General features: G+C 44.1%; 1 protein-coding gene across 7 annotated transcripts in view; it reads left to right on the forward strand.

Annotated features, from left to right (window-relative positions):
* rgs3a (regulator of G protein signaling 3a) overlaps positions 1-17,081 on the forward strand; it is a 265,827-nt gene that overhangs the window by 128,929 nt on the left and 119,817 nt on the right. For 6 of the 7 annotated variants that reach the window (XM_073052456.1, XM_073052457.1, XM_073052458.1 and 3 more), the window contains 2 exons: positions 8,867-8,907; positions 15,002-15,133. In XM_073052456.1, the coding sequence (XP_072908557.1) occupies positions 8,867-8,907; positions 15,002-15,133 (173 nt within the window). Of the gene's footprint in view, positions 1-3,437; positions 3,810-8,866; positions 8,908-15,001; positions 15,134-17,081 lie in introns of those variants that run through there. The other variant, XM_073052463.1, reaches the window with a different exon arrangement.

Below are 17,081 nucleotides of genomic sequence, written 5' to 3' on the forward strand. Positions count from 1 at the left end.
ACAGAACCTCGTGACTACTTCTCTAGCTTTGGAATCCCCTGTCGGTACTACAGTCCTCTTCTTCCCCTTCCCTTCCGAGTCACAGTGCCAGACTCAGTTGCTGCAGTTCCCCCCAGCAGGTTGTCACCCTCAACAGTACCTAAAGTGGGGTATACTGATTATTCAGGGGTACTCTGCACTGGCCGCCCATTTCCTTTCCCTCTCCTGGCAGTCAACCAGGTACCTGCCTCCTGCAACTTTGGGGTGACTATCTGATTGTTGCTCCTATCCATCACCTCGTCAGTTTCCCTCATGAGCCAAAGGTCATTGTTCTGCAGCTCCAGTTCCTTAACACATTCTCTGAGAAGCTACAGCTTGGTGCTCCTGGTGCAGGTGCACTTATCCAGGGAGGCTGAAGGTCTCCCAGAATTCCTGCACCTCACACAAAGAACACACAACACAACACGGTTCCTGGAGCCATCATCACGGCTCCAGCTACGCACTAACAGATGATGAATGAAGAAGCCTGTTGAGCTGAGGCCTCTGCACTCTGACACTGATCAAGGTACATAAGATCATGAGGGGCATAGATAACACCTCATAAGGGAGAAAGCACCTGTCCCCTTTTCCAAGTAGCTGGTGATAAAAGCACGAGGGCATGGATTTAAGATCAGAGGTGAGAGATTTAAAAGGGACATCAGGCGCAGCTTCTTCACACAGAGGGTGGTGTGTATTTGGAATGAGCTGTCAGAAATAATGGCTGAGGTGGGTATGTTATTCCTGGCAACATTTTAACACCATCTAGATAAGAATATAGTATTAGTATTAGTAATATTAGTATTAGTGGTAAGAATCTTGGCAGTGTGGAGGATCAGGGAGATCTTGGGGTCTGAGTCCATAGGACTCATAGCTCAAAGCAGCTGCACAGGTTGACTCTATGATTAAGAAGGTATACGGTGTATTGGCCTTCATCAATCGTGGAACTGAATTTAGAAGCTGAGAGGTAATGTTGCAGTTATTTAGGACCCTGGTCAGACCCCACCTGGAGTACTGTTCTCAGTTCTGGTCGCCTCACTACAGGAAGGATGTGGAAGCAGTAGAAAGGGTGCAGAGGAGATTTACAAGGATGTTGCCTGGATTGGGGAGCATGCCTTATGAGAATAGGTTGAGCGAACTCGGCCTTTTCTCCTTGGAGCGACGGAGGATGAGAGATGACCTGATGGAGATAAGATCATGAGAGGCACTGATTGTCTGGATAGTCAGAGGCTTTTTCCCAGGGCTGAAATGGTTGCCACAAGAGGACACAGGTTTAAGGTGCTGGGGAGTAGGTATAGAGGAGATGTCAGAGGTAAGTGTTTTACACAGAGAGTGGTGAGTGTGTGGAATGGGCTGCCGGTATCGCTGGTGGAGGTGGATACGATAGGGTCTCTTAAGAGACTTTTGGATAGATACATGGAGCTTAGAAAAATAGAGGGCTGTAGGTAAGCCTAGTAATTTCTAAGGTAGGGACATGTTCGGCACAACTTTGTGGGCTGAAGGGCCTGTATTGTGCTGTAGGTTTTCTATGTTTCTATGTTTACATTGGTAGGAGAGATCTGTAGGGCAAAGAGTCAAACATTCTCTGGGTAACTATAGATGAGATGGGCCATAGGGCCTGATTCCCTGCTGTATGGATCTATTCTATTGGTTGCAAGCTCAAAAAGACACCAGCAGATTGTTCCAAAGTATATATCTTTCTTAAGTCCACATTGACCCAACTGGACTCCAATTTCTTTCTGCATTCTGGCATTCTCTCTACTATGATGTGGTCTCCACTACATTTCAGTCATGGGGTTATATTTGCTCCAACTTCTGGACCATTGCATTTTGCCGAAAAAGTTAACCGTTGCACTTATAAGTTCTACAGCCACTTCTTTCAGCCGCAGAGATGCAGATCATGGGATTCCAAGGGTTTCCAGGCATTCAATTCCATTCACTTTTCCAATGTAACACACATGAAATGCTGGAGTAACACAGCAGGTCAGGCAGCATCCATGGAAATGAATAACCACTCAATGTTTTGGCCGAGACCCTTCATCAGCACTGGAGGGGAAGGGGACAGATACCAAAGTAAGAAGCTGGCGGTTGGGGGGGTGGTCAGAACCACATTTAATATCACTGGCATATGTTGTGAAATTTGTTATGTGGTAGTAGTACATTGCAATATGTAATAATAAAAATTGTAAATTAGAGTAAGCATTAGAGACCAGGTGAAGCGGAGGGTGGGTGAGGGAGGGGGTACTGAAAACCAGCAGGTGATGGGTGAGACCAGGTGAAGCGGAGGGTGGGTGAGGGAGGGGGTAGTGAAAACCAGCAGGTGATGGGTGAGACCAGGTGAAGGGGAAGGTGGGTGAGGGAGGGGGTAGTGAAAACCAGCAGGTGATAGGTGAGACCGGGTGAGGGGGAGGGTGGTTGAGGTGGGAGGGGTGAAAACCAGCAGGTGATGGGTGAGACCAGGTGAGGGGGAGGGTGGTTGAGGTGGGAGGGATGAAAACCAGCAGGTGATGGGTGAGACCAGGTGAGGGGGAGGGTGGTTGAGGTGGGAGGGATGAAAACCAGCAGGTGATGGGTGAGACCAGGTGAGGGGGAGGGTGGTTGAGGTGGGAGGGATGAAAACCAGCAGGTGATGGGTGAGACCAGGTGAGGGGGAAGGTGGGTGAGGGAGGGGGTAGTGAAAACCAGCAGGTGATGGGTGAGACCAGGTGAAGGGGAAGGTGGGTGAGGGAGGGGGTAGTGAAAACCAGCAGGTGATGGGTGAGACCAGGTGAAGGGGAAGGTGGGTGAGGGAGGGGGTAGTGAAAACCAGCAGGTGATGGGTGAGACCAGGTGAGGGGGAAGGTGGGTGAGGGAGGGGGTAGTGAAAACCAGCAGGTGATGGGTGAGACCAGGTGAAGGGGAAGGTGGGTGAGGGAGGGGGTAGTGAAAACCAGCAGGTGATGGGTGAGACCAGGTGAGGGGGAGGATGGGTGAGGGAGGGGGTAGTGAAAACCAGCAGGTGATGGGTGAGACCAGGTGAAGGGGAAGGTGGGTGAGGGAGGGGGTAGTGAAAACCGGCAGGTGATTGGTGAGACCAGGTGAAGGGGAAGGTGGGTGAGGGAGGGGGTACTGAAAACCGGCAGGTGATGGGTGAGACCGGGTGAGGGGGAGGGTGGTTGAGGTGGGAGGGATGAAAACCAGCAGGTGATGGGTGAGACCAGGTGAGGGGGAGGGTGGTTGAGGTGGGAGGGGTGAAAACCAGCAGGTGATGGGTGAGACCGGGTGAAGGGTGAAGGTGGGTGACAGGGCAAAGGACTGGAGAGGAAGGAATCTGATAGGAAAGGAGAGTGGATCATTTGGAGAAAGGGGTGAAGCAGGGGGTCTAGGAGAAGGTGAGAGGTCAGAGTGGGGAATTCAGGAAGAGGGAAGGGTGAGGGGGGAGATTATTACTTGTAGAAATCGATGTTCATTCCACCAGGTTGGAGGCTATCTAGACAGAATGTAGTGTTGCTCCTGCAGATTGTTTTCCACTGATGCTAACTTTTTCCAATACCTTGTTCATTGTTTCAGTGAGGTTATTAATGAAGGCAGACATAAAATAACTCTAGAATTTCTTCTCATTAGCCTCTAAAATTCCTCCTGTCTTAGCCTATTACAGACCTTGTTAGTCTAGTCTTTCATTGATTCTATTGTATTTCTTTGTTCTCCTGTGAAACGACAATGTGTGGGGTGAGAGTGAAACATTTAAGACTGACCTGAGCGGCAGAATGTGGTGAGGATATGGAAGAAAGTGCCAGAGGACGTGGTTGAAGCAGGTACAATAGTCAGAAACACTTGGATCGGTACACGGAGGGATGGGGATGAACGCAGGAAACTGGGCCTAGCTGCTGGCCACTGTGGTCGGCATGGACTGTCTGGGCTGTAGAATCTGGATCATATCACTCCCCACAAGGGCTGCCTGATGTGATATATTTATAGCACTTCATTTCTGATTTCCAACATCTGCAGATTTTATTTTCATGGAGCAATTAACCATCATTCAGAAAGCACAAATCCATGTTTATGGCACATGTTCACATTCTTCTAGTGATCTAGTGATTAGATTCTCCCCCCCCCCCCCCCATCTTATTCCGGAGAGTGTCGCTTTGAAAGGCTGTGTTATAAATAGACAATGGTACACAATCTATAATTGTGTTGTGGTTCAGCTGGAAGGAGGAAATGACTGTCATTCTCGTGTAAGTGACAAATTAAGTCAATGTCATGAAACCCTTTGCTTGGCGTTGAAAGTAGCTTTTTTAAGAAAGCAACGCCTTTGCCATTAGCATGGGCTTGCTCTTCGAATCATTATCATCTGGATTGTCCACTTGATGCATGAAGATTTCTCACTGCCTTTTTAAGCTACTCATGATGCAGGTTAGGTTTAGTTAATATCATTATGGATTTTTTAAATAACTTCTATAGCATTCAATCAGAGGGACCGATATTATTTAATAACTTTTAAAAATTAATATAAAGTAAAGTTAGATTTTGTTTATGTAGGTTTCCAAGATATTTGTTAGTCATTTTGGAATTCACTAATTCACATAGAAAATGGAAGGTATTGTAGGAGGGAAGAGTTAGATTGTAAGTTAAAAGGTTGGCACAACATCGTGGGCTGAAGGGTCTGTACTGAGCTGTTCTATATTCTGTGTTCTAATAATATCTTAACAGAACAAGATTATCCAGTGAGAATTGAAAATGTTTGGCTCTGCTTTATCATTTGTCCTTCATTCACCTTGTATCAGACAGTTTCCGTGGAGTTGGCAATAAAATGCCAAGCAACTCAATTTCTTAAGTTTTGCAAAGAAGGGGTTGAGCTGCAGCACAAGTTCTTTCAGCTGGCTTACAATTTTTTTTTCTTGTTTAATACATTTGATACACTGACCTGCATTTTAGAAGTGACCTTCAGCTAATTCTCGCAACTTCTCTCAAAGTCTAAGCAAAAAGGGCATTTTGTTTAATTGTTATTTTCCCGCTGTGCATTTCCTGTGGGGTTACCTTCAGTTTTGCAACAACTGGTTATTGTGTACTGAGGTTTTTAAATGGTGTGTTTCTAGCCTCTACTTTGCAAGTAGCTTTTACCGAGAAGCTGCAAAATAGGTTAAGCTGTAAGAAGAAGCTAACCTACTTCTGGTGTGGGTTAAATTTGGACTGAGATATTTTCCTCATTATCAAAGGAAGCAACATCACAGTGTTTGCTTTACCTGATTAAACTACTTCGGAGACTAGATACCAGCGAGGAGAAGGTATCAGTAAATTCTATTTATACTTTCAATTCTGCACTTCCTACAGATTGAAATCTTCTCATAATGCACTTTTAAGCTTTTAGGCTTTCTCCTATGAGAGAGCATGTTGATATCATCATCTGGAAACCGTTTTGTTCCTTTTTGTGTTTCGGAGCGATCAGACATAGATGTGCATCTTCTTACAGAGGGTAAGGTTTTAGATCAGAGTCAAAAATCGTAAGGCATAATTGTCAGGTGATCAGAGGGATGGAGGAGGTATATTAGAGGTAAGTATTTTGTACAGTGAGTGTGGAATGCTCTGCCAAGGATGGTGGTCGAGGTGTTCATACCACCTGGACTTCCAGCTTCTACAGAATCTCTTGTGTTTATGATAGTCCATTATATCGCCTGCTTATTATATTTATGTAAGTGTATGGGGATTGAGGGTGAGTGTCTGTGTCACTTACGCAGATAGAGGTGTACAAGGTGACGAGAGGCATAGATCGAGTGAACAGCCAGAGACTTTTTCCCAGGGTGAAAATGGCTAATACTGTGGGCATAATTTTAAGGTGATTGGAGGAATGTATAGGGGGATGTCAGAGGTAGATATTCTTACATAAAGAGTGGTGGGTGTGTGGAATAACCTGCCAGCAGTGGTGGTAGAGGTAAATACATCAGAGACATTTAAGGGACTCTTAGATAGGCACATGGATGATAGAAAAATGCAGTGTTACATAGGAGGGAAGGGTTAGGTTGATCTTGGAGTTGTTTAAAAGTTTGGCACAACATCATGGGTTAAAGGTTCTGATTCTGATGGCGGAGGGGAGGAAGCTGTTTCTGAATCATCGAGTGCGTGTCTTCAGGCTCCTGTACCCCCTCCCTGATGCTGGTAATGAGAAGGTGTTTCCAGAATGACAAGAGTCCTTCGTGATGGATACCACCATCTGAGGCACTGGAAGCTGTCCTCAACACTGGGGAGGCATGACGGAGCTCACTGATGCAGCCTCTTGCAAACTCTGCGCACTGGAGTCTCCAAACCAGGCGGTGACGAGAATGTTCACAGCAATCTGCCAGAGTCCCTGTGACCGTGCCACCTGAAACCTGCTCCGTTCTGTACCTCCGCGAGCACACCTCCTGTGGGTCTCTGATCACCCCCACATCTCCTCTCTGCCACCTTCTATTTAGATGGCAAAAGAAGGTTTTTCAATTCCCCATTTTGTGTGACACCTGTTTCTGTTCATAGTTTTCCCTTTTATTTCCGCACTAAATTTCCTAATATAACATGGTTTTCACTTGTGTTTTCTGGCCTTCATGTCTAGTGTATCCATGTCAAGTGCCGGCATGTTGTTGTAGATTTGCATACCAGGAAACAGAACACTTATGAATGTTGGCTTACAGAGTGTGACTGATCCATCGTGTCCCAACAGTTTTCTAGATCGAGTCACAGAACATTACAGCATAGTAACAGGCCCTTCGGCCCATCTGTTTATTCTGCCTAGTCCCATCGACCTACACCTGGACCATAGCCCTCCATACCCCTCCCATCCATGTACCTATCCAAACTTCTCTTAAATATAGAAATCAAACCCACATCCACCACTTCCACCGACAGCTCACTCCACACCCTCACTACCCTCTGAGTGAAGAGGTTCCCCTTAAACATCTCACATTTCACCCTTAACCCATGACCTCTAGTTCTAGTGTCACCCAACTTGAGAGGAAAAGGCCTGCTGGCATTTACCCTGTCTATGCCCCTCATAAAATCCATAGCTCTATCAGGCCTCCCCTTATTCTCCTGCACTCCATCTATTCAAGCTTTTCCTAGAGCTCAGCTCCTCACCTCCTGGCACAGCCTTGCAGGTTTAGTTGGATCATCTCCTGAACAGAAGGGGATATTGGAGATTTTGATTGTCAGTTCTCAGTATTATTTGTTCACTTACTTATTTTTTTTATTTACTTATTTTTATTTCCACTTTTTGTCTTCTTTTGCACATTGGTTATTTGTCAGGAAGGAAGGGCCCAGATCCCATCCTAGTAATTTCTCAGGTAGGGACGTGTTCAGCACAACATTGTGGGCCAAAGGGCCTGTATTGTGCTGTAGGTTTTCTATGTTTCTAATCATCGGAACTGACAGCTGGATTGAAGCAGTGCCTTCTCACATTCAAACTTCAGATTCCAAGGACTCTTTACCACTCAGGATCTCAGTATTATTTATTTGTATTCACACAGTTTGTCTTCTTTTGCACATTGGTTGTTTGTCAGTCTTTATTTGTGTATAGTTTTTCATAAATTCTATATTCTTTATTCTCCTGTAGATGCCTGCAAGAAAATAAATTTCAAGGTAGTATATAGTGATGTGTTCTGTGTATATTTAATAATAAATTTAGTTTGACTTTGACAAGAACCAGGGATACTAGTTTATCAGTGTTGAAATCCAGGACCACTACAGGATGTTCTGAAAATTATTTGGAGACTGATCGCAGAGTCTTTGGAAACTTTGCAAGATGGGTTTTCATAGTCTAGAAGCAAAAGCAATTTGTCCATTAAAACTTAGAGTGGGCTCAAAATCTCTTTGAACATTTGGAGCAGTTTTGAGATCTGTTCTTGATGGAGCGACTTGATGGCGTGGCTTGGTGATGTCAGTGTGGATCTAACAGTGTTGCAAAGGTAGTTTTGTGAACGTCGTGTGGAATGATGCAAGAAGTTCCAGCTATGACTGAATGTGAATCGGAAGCAGGTTTAATATTTCTGACATGGTATGTCGTGAATGTGTTGTTTTATGGCAGCATTCCAGTGTAATACATAAAATAAAATTATAATTTATAATAAGAAATAAAAAAAAGTAAGGCAAAAAAAGAGGGGTGAGATAATGCATATAGATTCATGAACCGATCATAAATCTGATGACAGAGGGGAAGAAGCTGTTCTTGAATTGTTGAGTGTGTGTTTTCAGGCTCCTGTACCTCCTCCTTGATGGTAACACTGAGAAGAGGGCATGTCCCGGGCGGTGAGTGCCCTTAATGATGGATATTGCCTTCCTGAGGCATCGCCTTTCCAAGGTGTCCTCAGTGGTGGTGTAATGATAGAAGTGACTGCGTGTACAGCTCTCCGTGGTTTTCTCCAGCACTTTCCACTGGCTAGAGACAGTGTGTTTCTCACTAACATTAACATCTCTGCTTTAGCAGGAATAAGAATGTAGGTTCCTAATTTCAAAATACACCATCAAATCAGTGGAAAAAGAGAGCCAAAACTGTGAGGTAGTGTTTATTGTCCATTCAGAAATCTGATGGTGGTCAGGCTGGCGGACAAATTATGTCATTTAAACTAATTTTCATTATTTCATTCAGTTGGCCTCTTTTGACTTTATTTGGTCTTGTTTCCTCAATGGTGGTGAAGGCAGTGCCTGTGATAGAGGTGACTGAGCTTACAAGCTTCTGCAGCTTTTTCCAGCACTTTCCACTGGTGTGGGTTTAGTCATCACTGAACTGGACGGTGTTTTCGGGTGAATGGAGAAGGCGGCTCTTGGGTCACACCACTAGTATTTTTAGAAGCCTGCACGAAGCTTGCTAAGTGTGAAAATTCAAACATTTACAAATTTGTTTTCACAGGTTCGCCTGAGGGTCTCCAGTTTTACATCACATATGTTGAGGTAGGTTCTTGAAATCTTTTAATATTAAAACTCTTAATATTTTATTCTACAAGATTGTTTTTAAAATGTATTTTAATACCCACTTTAATAGGCATGTACCAGCAAAGGTTCTCCAGGCAACTTAAATTCATAGAATCACAGTGTAATGCTGCACAGAAATGGTACTTTGGCCCATTTTATACATGCTAACCCAGATGCCCATCTACATTAGTCCCATTTCCCTCTGAACCTTTCCTGTCACTGTTGGAGAGGGTCTGGTGGAGGTTCACAGAATGATTCCAGGAATGAAAGGGTTAACATATGAGCAGCATTTGATAGCTCCGGCTCTGTGCTTGCTGGAGTTTGGAAGAATGAGGGAATTCTCATTGAAACCCACTGAATATTGAAAGACCTAGATGGAGTGGATGTGGAGAGGATGTTTCCATAGTGGGGGAGTCTAGGACCAGAGGGCACAGCCCTAGAATAGAGAGACATCCATTTAGAACAGAGATGAGGAGCAAATCCTTTAACCAAAGGGTGGTGAATCTGTGGAATTCATTACTACAGCCAGCTGTGGAGGCCAAGTCACTAGATACTTTTAAAGTGGGAATGTGATCTAAGTGACTTCGACTGTGGAATTCATGCCAGACAGGATGGTTTGAGTATCTTAGAAACTACTGATCTTCTGGGATTTTCATGCGCAGCAATCTGTAGGGATTACCGAGAATGGTGTGACAAACAAAAATACATCAAGTAAGCGACAGTTCTGTGGGCGAAAACACCTTGTTAATGAGAGGTCAGAGGAGAATGGTCAGACTGGTTCAAGCTGACAAGAAGGCAGCAGTAACTCAAAAGCTACACGTTACAACAGTGGTGTGCACAAGGGGGCATCTCTGAACACACAACACGTTGAACCTTGAGTTGGAGGGGCTACAGCCCGTGAATGTACACTCTGTGGCACTTTATTAGGTTACAGGAGGTACTGCCATGCAGACGTAGTCAGAATCAGGTTTGTTATCACCGGCGTGTCTTGTGAAATTTGTTAACTTAGCAGCAGCAGTTCAATGCCATACATAATACGTATGAAAAAAAAGACAAAATAAAATAATAATGAAAATAAATAATAAGTAAATCAATTACAGTATACATATATTGAGTAGATTAAAAATCATGCAAAAAACAGAAATACTATATATTTAAAAAAGTGAGTTAGTTCAATGTCCATTTAGGAATCAGATGGCAGGGGGGAAGAAGCTGTTCCTGAATGGAGCTGACTAAGTTTACAACCCTCTGCAGCACCTTTTGGTCCTGTGCAGTAGCCCCACCCCTCCATACCAGAGAGAATGCTCTCCACGGTACAACTATAGAAGTTTTTGAGTGTATCTGTTGACATACCAAATCTCTTCAAACTGCTAAGGTATAGTCGTTGTCTTGCCTTCTTTGTAACTGTATCGCTATGTTGGGACCAGGTTAGATCCTCAAAGATCTTGACACCCAGGAACTTAAAACTGCGCACTCTCTCCACACCTGATTCCTCGATGAGGATTGGTATCTATTAAAACATGGTTGAATGGGTGAACCTAAGCATGATATGGTCCTGGTGTGACAGCTGGGGTTCGATGAAGCTTATGGTTAAATGATATGTTTCTGAAATTTTAAAGCAACTCACACAAAATGCTGGAGAGACTCAGCAGATGAGGCAGCATCCATGGAAAAGAATAAACAGTTAACATTTCGGGCTGAAACCCTTCATCGAAGTTCAAAGTGAATTTATTATGTAAGAACATACTGTATGTGTAACCACATACTAGCTTGAGATTTGTATTAGGAGCGTCGAGTTTGCTCAGCCATTCAATTCAATTCAAGTTTAACTGTCATTCAGCCACACATGAATACCCATGAACGCAGCCGAACAAAAGAGATGTACTCCAGGGCCAAGGCGCAAAACACAGTACCAGCAGTCACGCACCACACAAAGCACACATAGTACATATGAAATAGCAAGCTTATGTAAAATATAGCCACACAAAAAGGAAGTCTAGACCCTGAGTCCATGAATGTCGCAGAAATCTGCAGTCAACCATAATACAATTTGTCTTCTGCTGAGCGAAGACGAGGGGGCAGCACTGATTCCTGCCACACTGACCCCATGGAGCACACTGGCTCCATTCCATCATGGCTGAACTATTACCCCTCTGACCCCCATTCTTTTGCCCTCTCCCCAAAGTCTTTGATGCCCTGAATAATCAAGAACTTATCAACTTCCACTTTAAGTATACCCAATGACTTGGCCTTCACAGCCATCTGTAGCAACAAGTTCTACAGGTTCACCACCCTATGGCTAAAGAAATTCCTTCTCATCTCACTTCTAATTTTCTTGCAGACATTTACAGAGAAATAAAGAAATACAATGGAATTAATGAAAAATCATAGATAAACTAAGACTGACAAATATGCAATGACCAAAAACAACCAAAAAGAAGACAAATTGTGCCATTAGATAAATAGATCTATCTATCAAAATCTACATACTTTAATAATAAATTTACTTTGACTTTACTGAGCCACACTCACATTCAATTTTCCAATTCTCCCTTGTATGCAAGGAACTTTCACCAGCCATCCACCAGCAATCCTCCGACAATCCACCAGCAATCCTCCAGCCATCCTCTAGCACTCATTCAGCAATCCTCCAGTGCATATATGTCCCCATATACAACCCTGAGATTCAGTTTCTTGTGGGCATTCACAGTAACTGCAGTGAAACAGAACAGAATCAGTGAAAAAAACACACACAGCAAGACAGACAAATAACCAATGTGCAAAAGACAACAAACTGTGCAAATACAAAAGTGAAAAATAATGATAATAATAATAAATAAGCAATAAATATTGAGAACATGAGGTGATGAGTCCTTGGAAGTGAGTCCATAGGTAGTGGGAACATTTCAAATGTCAATTCAATTAACAAACTCCACAAGGTTAATGGGTTAATTTGTAATTTTAAGAGATTTTTTTTTTGTTTTCATTTACAGGCTCTGAGAATAGTGCTGTTAATGATTGTGTGGCTGATACTCCCCTAATTACCACATTTAGATTTCCCGTCAGATACTTCTTACTGCTTTGTGAATGTTTAAAATTCCTACGTAGTGTGTAATCATTTATTAAAATACTCAATGTGCAGATTACAATTTAATTACTGAACTAAAATTACATCACTGTCACAATGTGCAGTTAATGATTCCATTTTCTGCAGAAGAGATTATAGACGTTCAGTGGATTTGAATTGGTTTGCACCATGGTGAAAAAATACACTCAGCGGCCACTTTATTAGGTACATCTGCTCGTTAATGCAAATATCTAACCAGCCAATCATGTGGCAGCAACTCAATGCATAGAAGCATGTAGACATGGTCAAAAGGTTCACTTGTTGTTCAGACCGAACACCAGAATGGGGAAGAAATGTGATCTAAGTGACTTTGACCACGGAATAATTGTTGTTGCCAGGTGGGCTGGTTTCAGTATCTCAGAACTGGCTGATCTCCTGGTACTTTCCACCGTCTTTAGAACTTACAGAGAATAGTGGGGAAACGCCTTCAGTGAGTTCAGAGGAGAATGGCCAGACTGGTTTAAGCTGACAGGAAGCTGGCAGTAACTCAAACATGTTGCAACAGTGGTGTGTATTGTAGGTTGAACATTGAAGTGGATGGGCTACAGCAGCAGGAGACTACGAACACACACAGGAGGCACCTAATACAGTGGCCACTGAGTGTATACAATCATTTTATTTATTCAGACAATCAGTGCACAACAGGGCCATCTGGCCCAACGAGCCACACTACATTGCAAACCACTGATATAACCCACAGGACAATTTACAATGACCAGTTAACCTACTGACCGGTACGTCTTTGGACTGTGAGAGGGAACTGGAGCACCTGGAGGAAACCTACACACTCACAGGAAGGACGTACAAACTTCTTACAGACGGCATTGGAATTTATCTCTGAACTCAACACCCCGAGTTGTAATAGCTTTCTACTAACTTCTACACTGCCATGATATCACGCATCAAGTGATTACCCCAAACGTAAATATCACTGTTTGTTTCTCCAGATTCTACTGTCGCCAGTCCGTGTCTTCAGAATCATTTTGCTGATTGTGATTTTATATCTTTAAATCATTGGTTTTGCAGAATTTTTGAGTGATATTGAGCTTCAGTTTTGAATGTGAACATCTCTAGTTACCATAGTTGGGACTGTAGTTTAGGTACAGTAGAACAGGGCTTCCCAACTGTTTTGATTCCATGGACCCCTACCATGAACCGAGGGCTCTACAGACCCCATTAGGAACCCCTGCAGTAAAATCTGTTTCATTACAGTTCCTTACACCATGCCCACTGCTTTCTGGTGTCTGTGTAGAGACTCCCATTCAGATTCAGCATAACCATGCCAGTAATGAAGTCTACACTAATGTTGGTTGCATTCCCAATTGCAAATCTGCTTGATTCATCTGATACATAGCAGAGCAGCTGGTTGTTTGGCCACACTGCTGTTAATGTTTGGATAGGAAGAAGGATGGGAGGGTTGTGCTCCGTGTGCATTTTGATGGGGCCAGGCAAGTTAATGGTATGGCATGAACTAGATGGGCTGAAGGGCCTCTTTCTATTCTGGATGGGCTGAGGGGCCTCTTTCTATTCTGCTGTGTTCTATGACTCTCTGACTCTAAACCTGTTGCACCTGGCGTTGTCTCACTGTATCTGTATAATCTTCCAGGGCAGGATGACTCTGCCACAGGTAGTCAGAACTCCCCAAGGCTTCACCGACACCAGCCTACCCACCATCAGCCATCAGGTCAGCTCTAAACGGGTAGTCAGAACTCCCTAAGGCTTCACCGACGCCAGCCTCCCCACCATCAGCCATCAGGTCAGCTCTAAATGGGTAGTCAGAACTCCCCAAGGCATCACCGACACCAGCCTACCCACCATCAGCCATCAGGTCAGCTCTAAACGGGTAGTCAGAACTCCCCAAGGCATCACCGACACCAGCCTACCCACCATCAGCCATCAGGTCAGCTCTAAACGGGTAGTCAGAACTCCCTAAGGCTTCACCGACACCAGCCTACCCACCATCAGCCATCAGGTCAGCTCTAAACGGGTAGTCAGAACTCCCCAAGGCTTCACCGACACCAGCCTACCCACCATCAAGGGCTTACAGTATGTACAGAAAGAGCCAGTGACATCCGTAAGGATTCCCACCCACCCTGCTCATGGACTTTGTCCTTCTCCCATCAGGGAGGAGGCTACATAGCACCAGACTCAAAAACAGTTGCTTTCTCCAAGCAGTAAGGCCGATCAACACCTCCATTGTCTAGAATAGAATAGAACTTCCATCGTCATTGCTCGAGATGAGATTGTGCTGCTACTCCAGTCCGCTCAAAACAGATATTTACAATGCATGCCGTATGGCTTAATTAAAAAAATTTCCACATTTACATGCAACAAGTGACATTTGGCCCCAAGCATTTTGGGTAAGGGGTACCATGGACCAATACCGTTAAGCAACAGATCCGTGGACCCCAGATTGGGTACACCTGGTTTACAGGAACCTTGGTGCCCCCTGCTTTTAGAGATTTCAACCCCTAGAAAAGGATATTGCCTGTCTACTCTATCTATGTTCTCATAATCTTGTAAATCTCTATCAGATCTTCCCTCAGCCTCCAGAGCTCCAGAGAAAGCAGCCCAAGTTTGTCCAACCTCTTATGACAGCACATGCCCTCTAATCCTGGTAAACCTCTTCTGCACCCTCTCTACAACATCGACATCCTTCCTGTAGTGGGGCGAGCAGAACTGTGCACAATATTCCAGATGAGGCCTAACTGGAGTTTTACAAATCTGCAGCATAACTTCCAATGAGATGGAAAACTAAAGTGACTCAGAGGGTGGTAAATCTTTGCAATTTTTTTAAGCTAAAGAATTGTGAAAGTGTAAAAGGTTATGATATAATAACTGGTGAAGACTCTGTTCTGCTGTGGTGTAGCTTTTTGATAAGTTAATTTTCAGCCTTTTGACAGGATTTTTATACTCCTCTTGACCACTTTGTGTTTTTCATTTCAGAAGTCACCGAGCAGTTTGAGTTTGGAAGCATACACAAAGGAACAGAAAAAGAGACTGTGTCGATGTATAATGGACAACATTACCAAACAGAAGCAAGATCAGCAATCATCAGTAACTGAGACAATGAATCAGGTAAGAATCTTCCCTTGCACGAGGGAGCTTGTTACCGATATCATTAGTTAATGGATTTAAAGTCCGTTTTCAGATTAACTGGAAATTCTAAATTTGTACCTGGTGTGATCTTTATGTTTTTGCTGATGGTTTTTAAGGAATGTGAACTGTAACAAATGAAACGCAGCATTAACTGAGAGAGTAACACACACAACCTGCTGGAGGAACTTAGCAGGTAGGGCAGCATCTATAGAAAGGAATAAGCAGTCAATGTAACTAACGGAAAGACTCACAATGACGCATAGTATTCATTCAGGATTGTGTAACTTTAATTATGCAATCTTCTTTTTCTTCTTAAACCTATCACCACTACAGTTGCATAGACTGTTGACTGCAGCCCCGTTCTGGGCCTGTCATTCAGTCTTTAAAGGTGGTGTCAGTCAAAAATCCTTCCTCTCCCAGGGACGAGGTCTTTGGAGCTTCTGTAGCTCTGGGTTTTTATGGGAGGGGTTGCTAGTCCCATGTCCAACCCTCCTCCTTTTGCAGCCGGGCTTGGGACTGTCCACGGTGAAGTTTGATTACCCAATGCCATGCCAAAAACACATCTTCAAAAGTAACTTCTTTTCCCTGACTAGCACTATGACAATTTTTTTTTTGCTGTTTTTAATGGCCTTATTAAATTGTGCAAATCTGGTTGAAGTAGTGAAATGTATGTATTGTTCAGGATACTGTAGTGAGGCTTTAATGTAACATCAATACCGAGCAGAGATTTGGATGAACTCAACACTGCATCATACCTCCAGCTAATTTCACAATCTGATTTACTATCACCCACTTAAGTCACCTGAATTTTATTGTTTTGTAGCAGCAGGATAATGCAAGGACATAAAATCACTATAAATTATAAAACTAAACAGTGCAAAAGAAAAAGGAAAAGAGAGGGGTCGTGTGCATGGGAGGGAGGGGTCGTGTGCATGGGAGAGAAGAGTCGTGTGCATGGGAGAGAGGGGTCGTGTGCATGGGAGGGAGGGGTCGTGTGCATGGGAGAGAGGGGTCATGTGCATGGGAGAGAGGGGTTGTGTGCATGGGAGAGAGGGGTCGTGTGCATGGGAGGGAGGGGTCGTGTGCATGGGAGAGAGGGGTTGTGTGCATGGGAGGGAGGGGTCGTGTGCATGGGAGAGAGGGGTCGTGTGCATGGGTTCATTGTCCATTCAGGTCCTGGATGGCAGAGGGGAGGAAGCTGTTTCTGAATCGTTGAGTGACTGTCTTCAGGCTCCTGTATCTCCTCCCTGATGGTGGAGGGGAAGAAGGTGTTTCTGAATCAGTGAGTGTGTGTCTTCAGGCTCTTGTATCTCCTCCTTGATGGTGATAATAAGAAGAGGGCATGTCCTGGATGATGAGGGTCCTTCATGATAGATGCTGCCTTTGTGAGGATTCGCCTTTTTGAAGCTGTCTCAATGGTGGGGAGAAGTGTGTGTGTGTGTGTGTGTGTGTGTGTGTGTGTGTGTGTGTGTGTGTGTGTGTGTGTGTGTGTGTGTGTGTGTGTGTGTGTGTGTGTGTGTGTGTGTGTGTGTGTGTGTGTGTGTGTGTGTGTAGCCAGCTGAGTCTACGACCCTCTGCAGCCTCTAGGAGCAGAATTAGGCCATTCAGCCCATTGAATCTGCTCCACTATTTTCTCATGTACATCTGTGGAAATTTGTGAGAGATTTTGGTGATATGATGTGTTCAATGAAAGTAATAACCGGGTAATGACAAAGAGAAGTAAAGATCAGCAATCTTCCCCCTTCCTTCTCAGTCTCGGCATGAAACATTGACTGTTCATTCTTTTCCATCGGTGCTGCCTGGCCTGCTGAGTTTTGTGTGTGTTGCGTAAAGAATGGGAAACGTTACTGGAGAATTAGGGTTCTTTTATCATGCATCTGTGGACAGATTGGGATGTCAAAGGCATTATATATACGCAGGTGTGGTT

This window comes from Hemitrygon akajei, chromosome 7 (genome assembly GCF_048418815.1).
Source record: "Hemitrygon akajei chromosome 7, sHemAka1.3, whole genome shotgun sequence".
NCBI classification, from domain to species: domain Eukaryota; kingdom Metazoa; phylum Chordata; class Chondrichthyes; order Myliobatiformes; family Dasyatidae; genus Hemitrygon; species Hemitrygon akajei.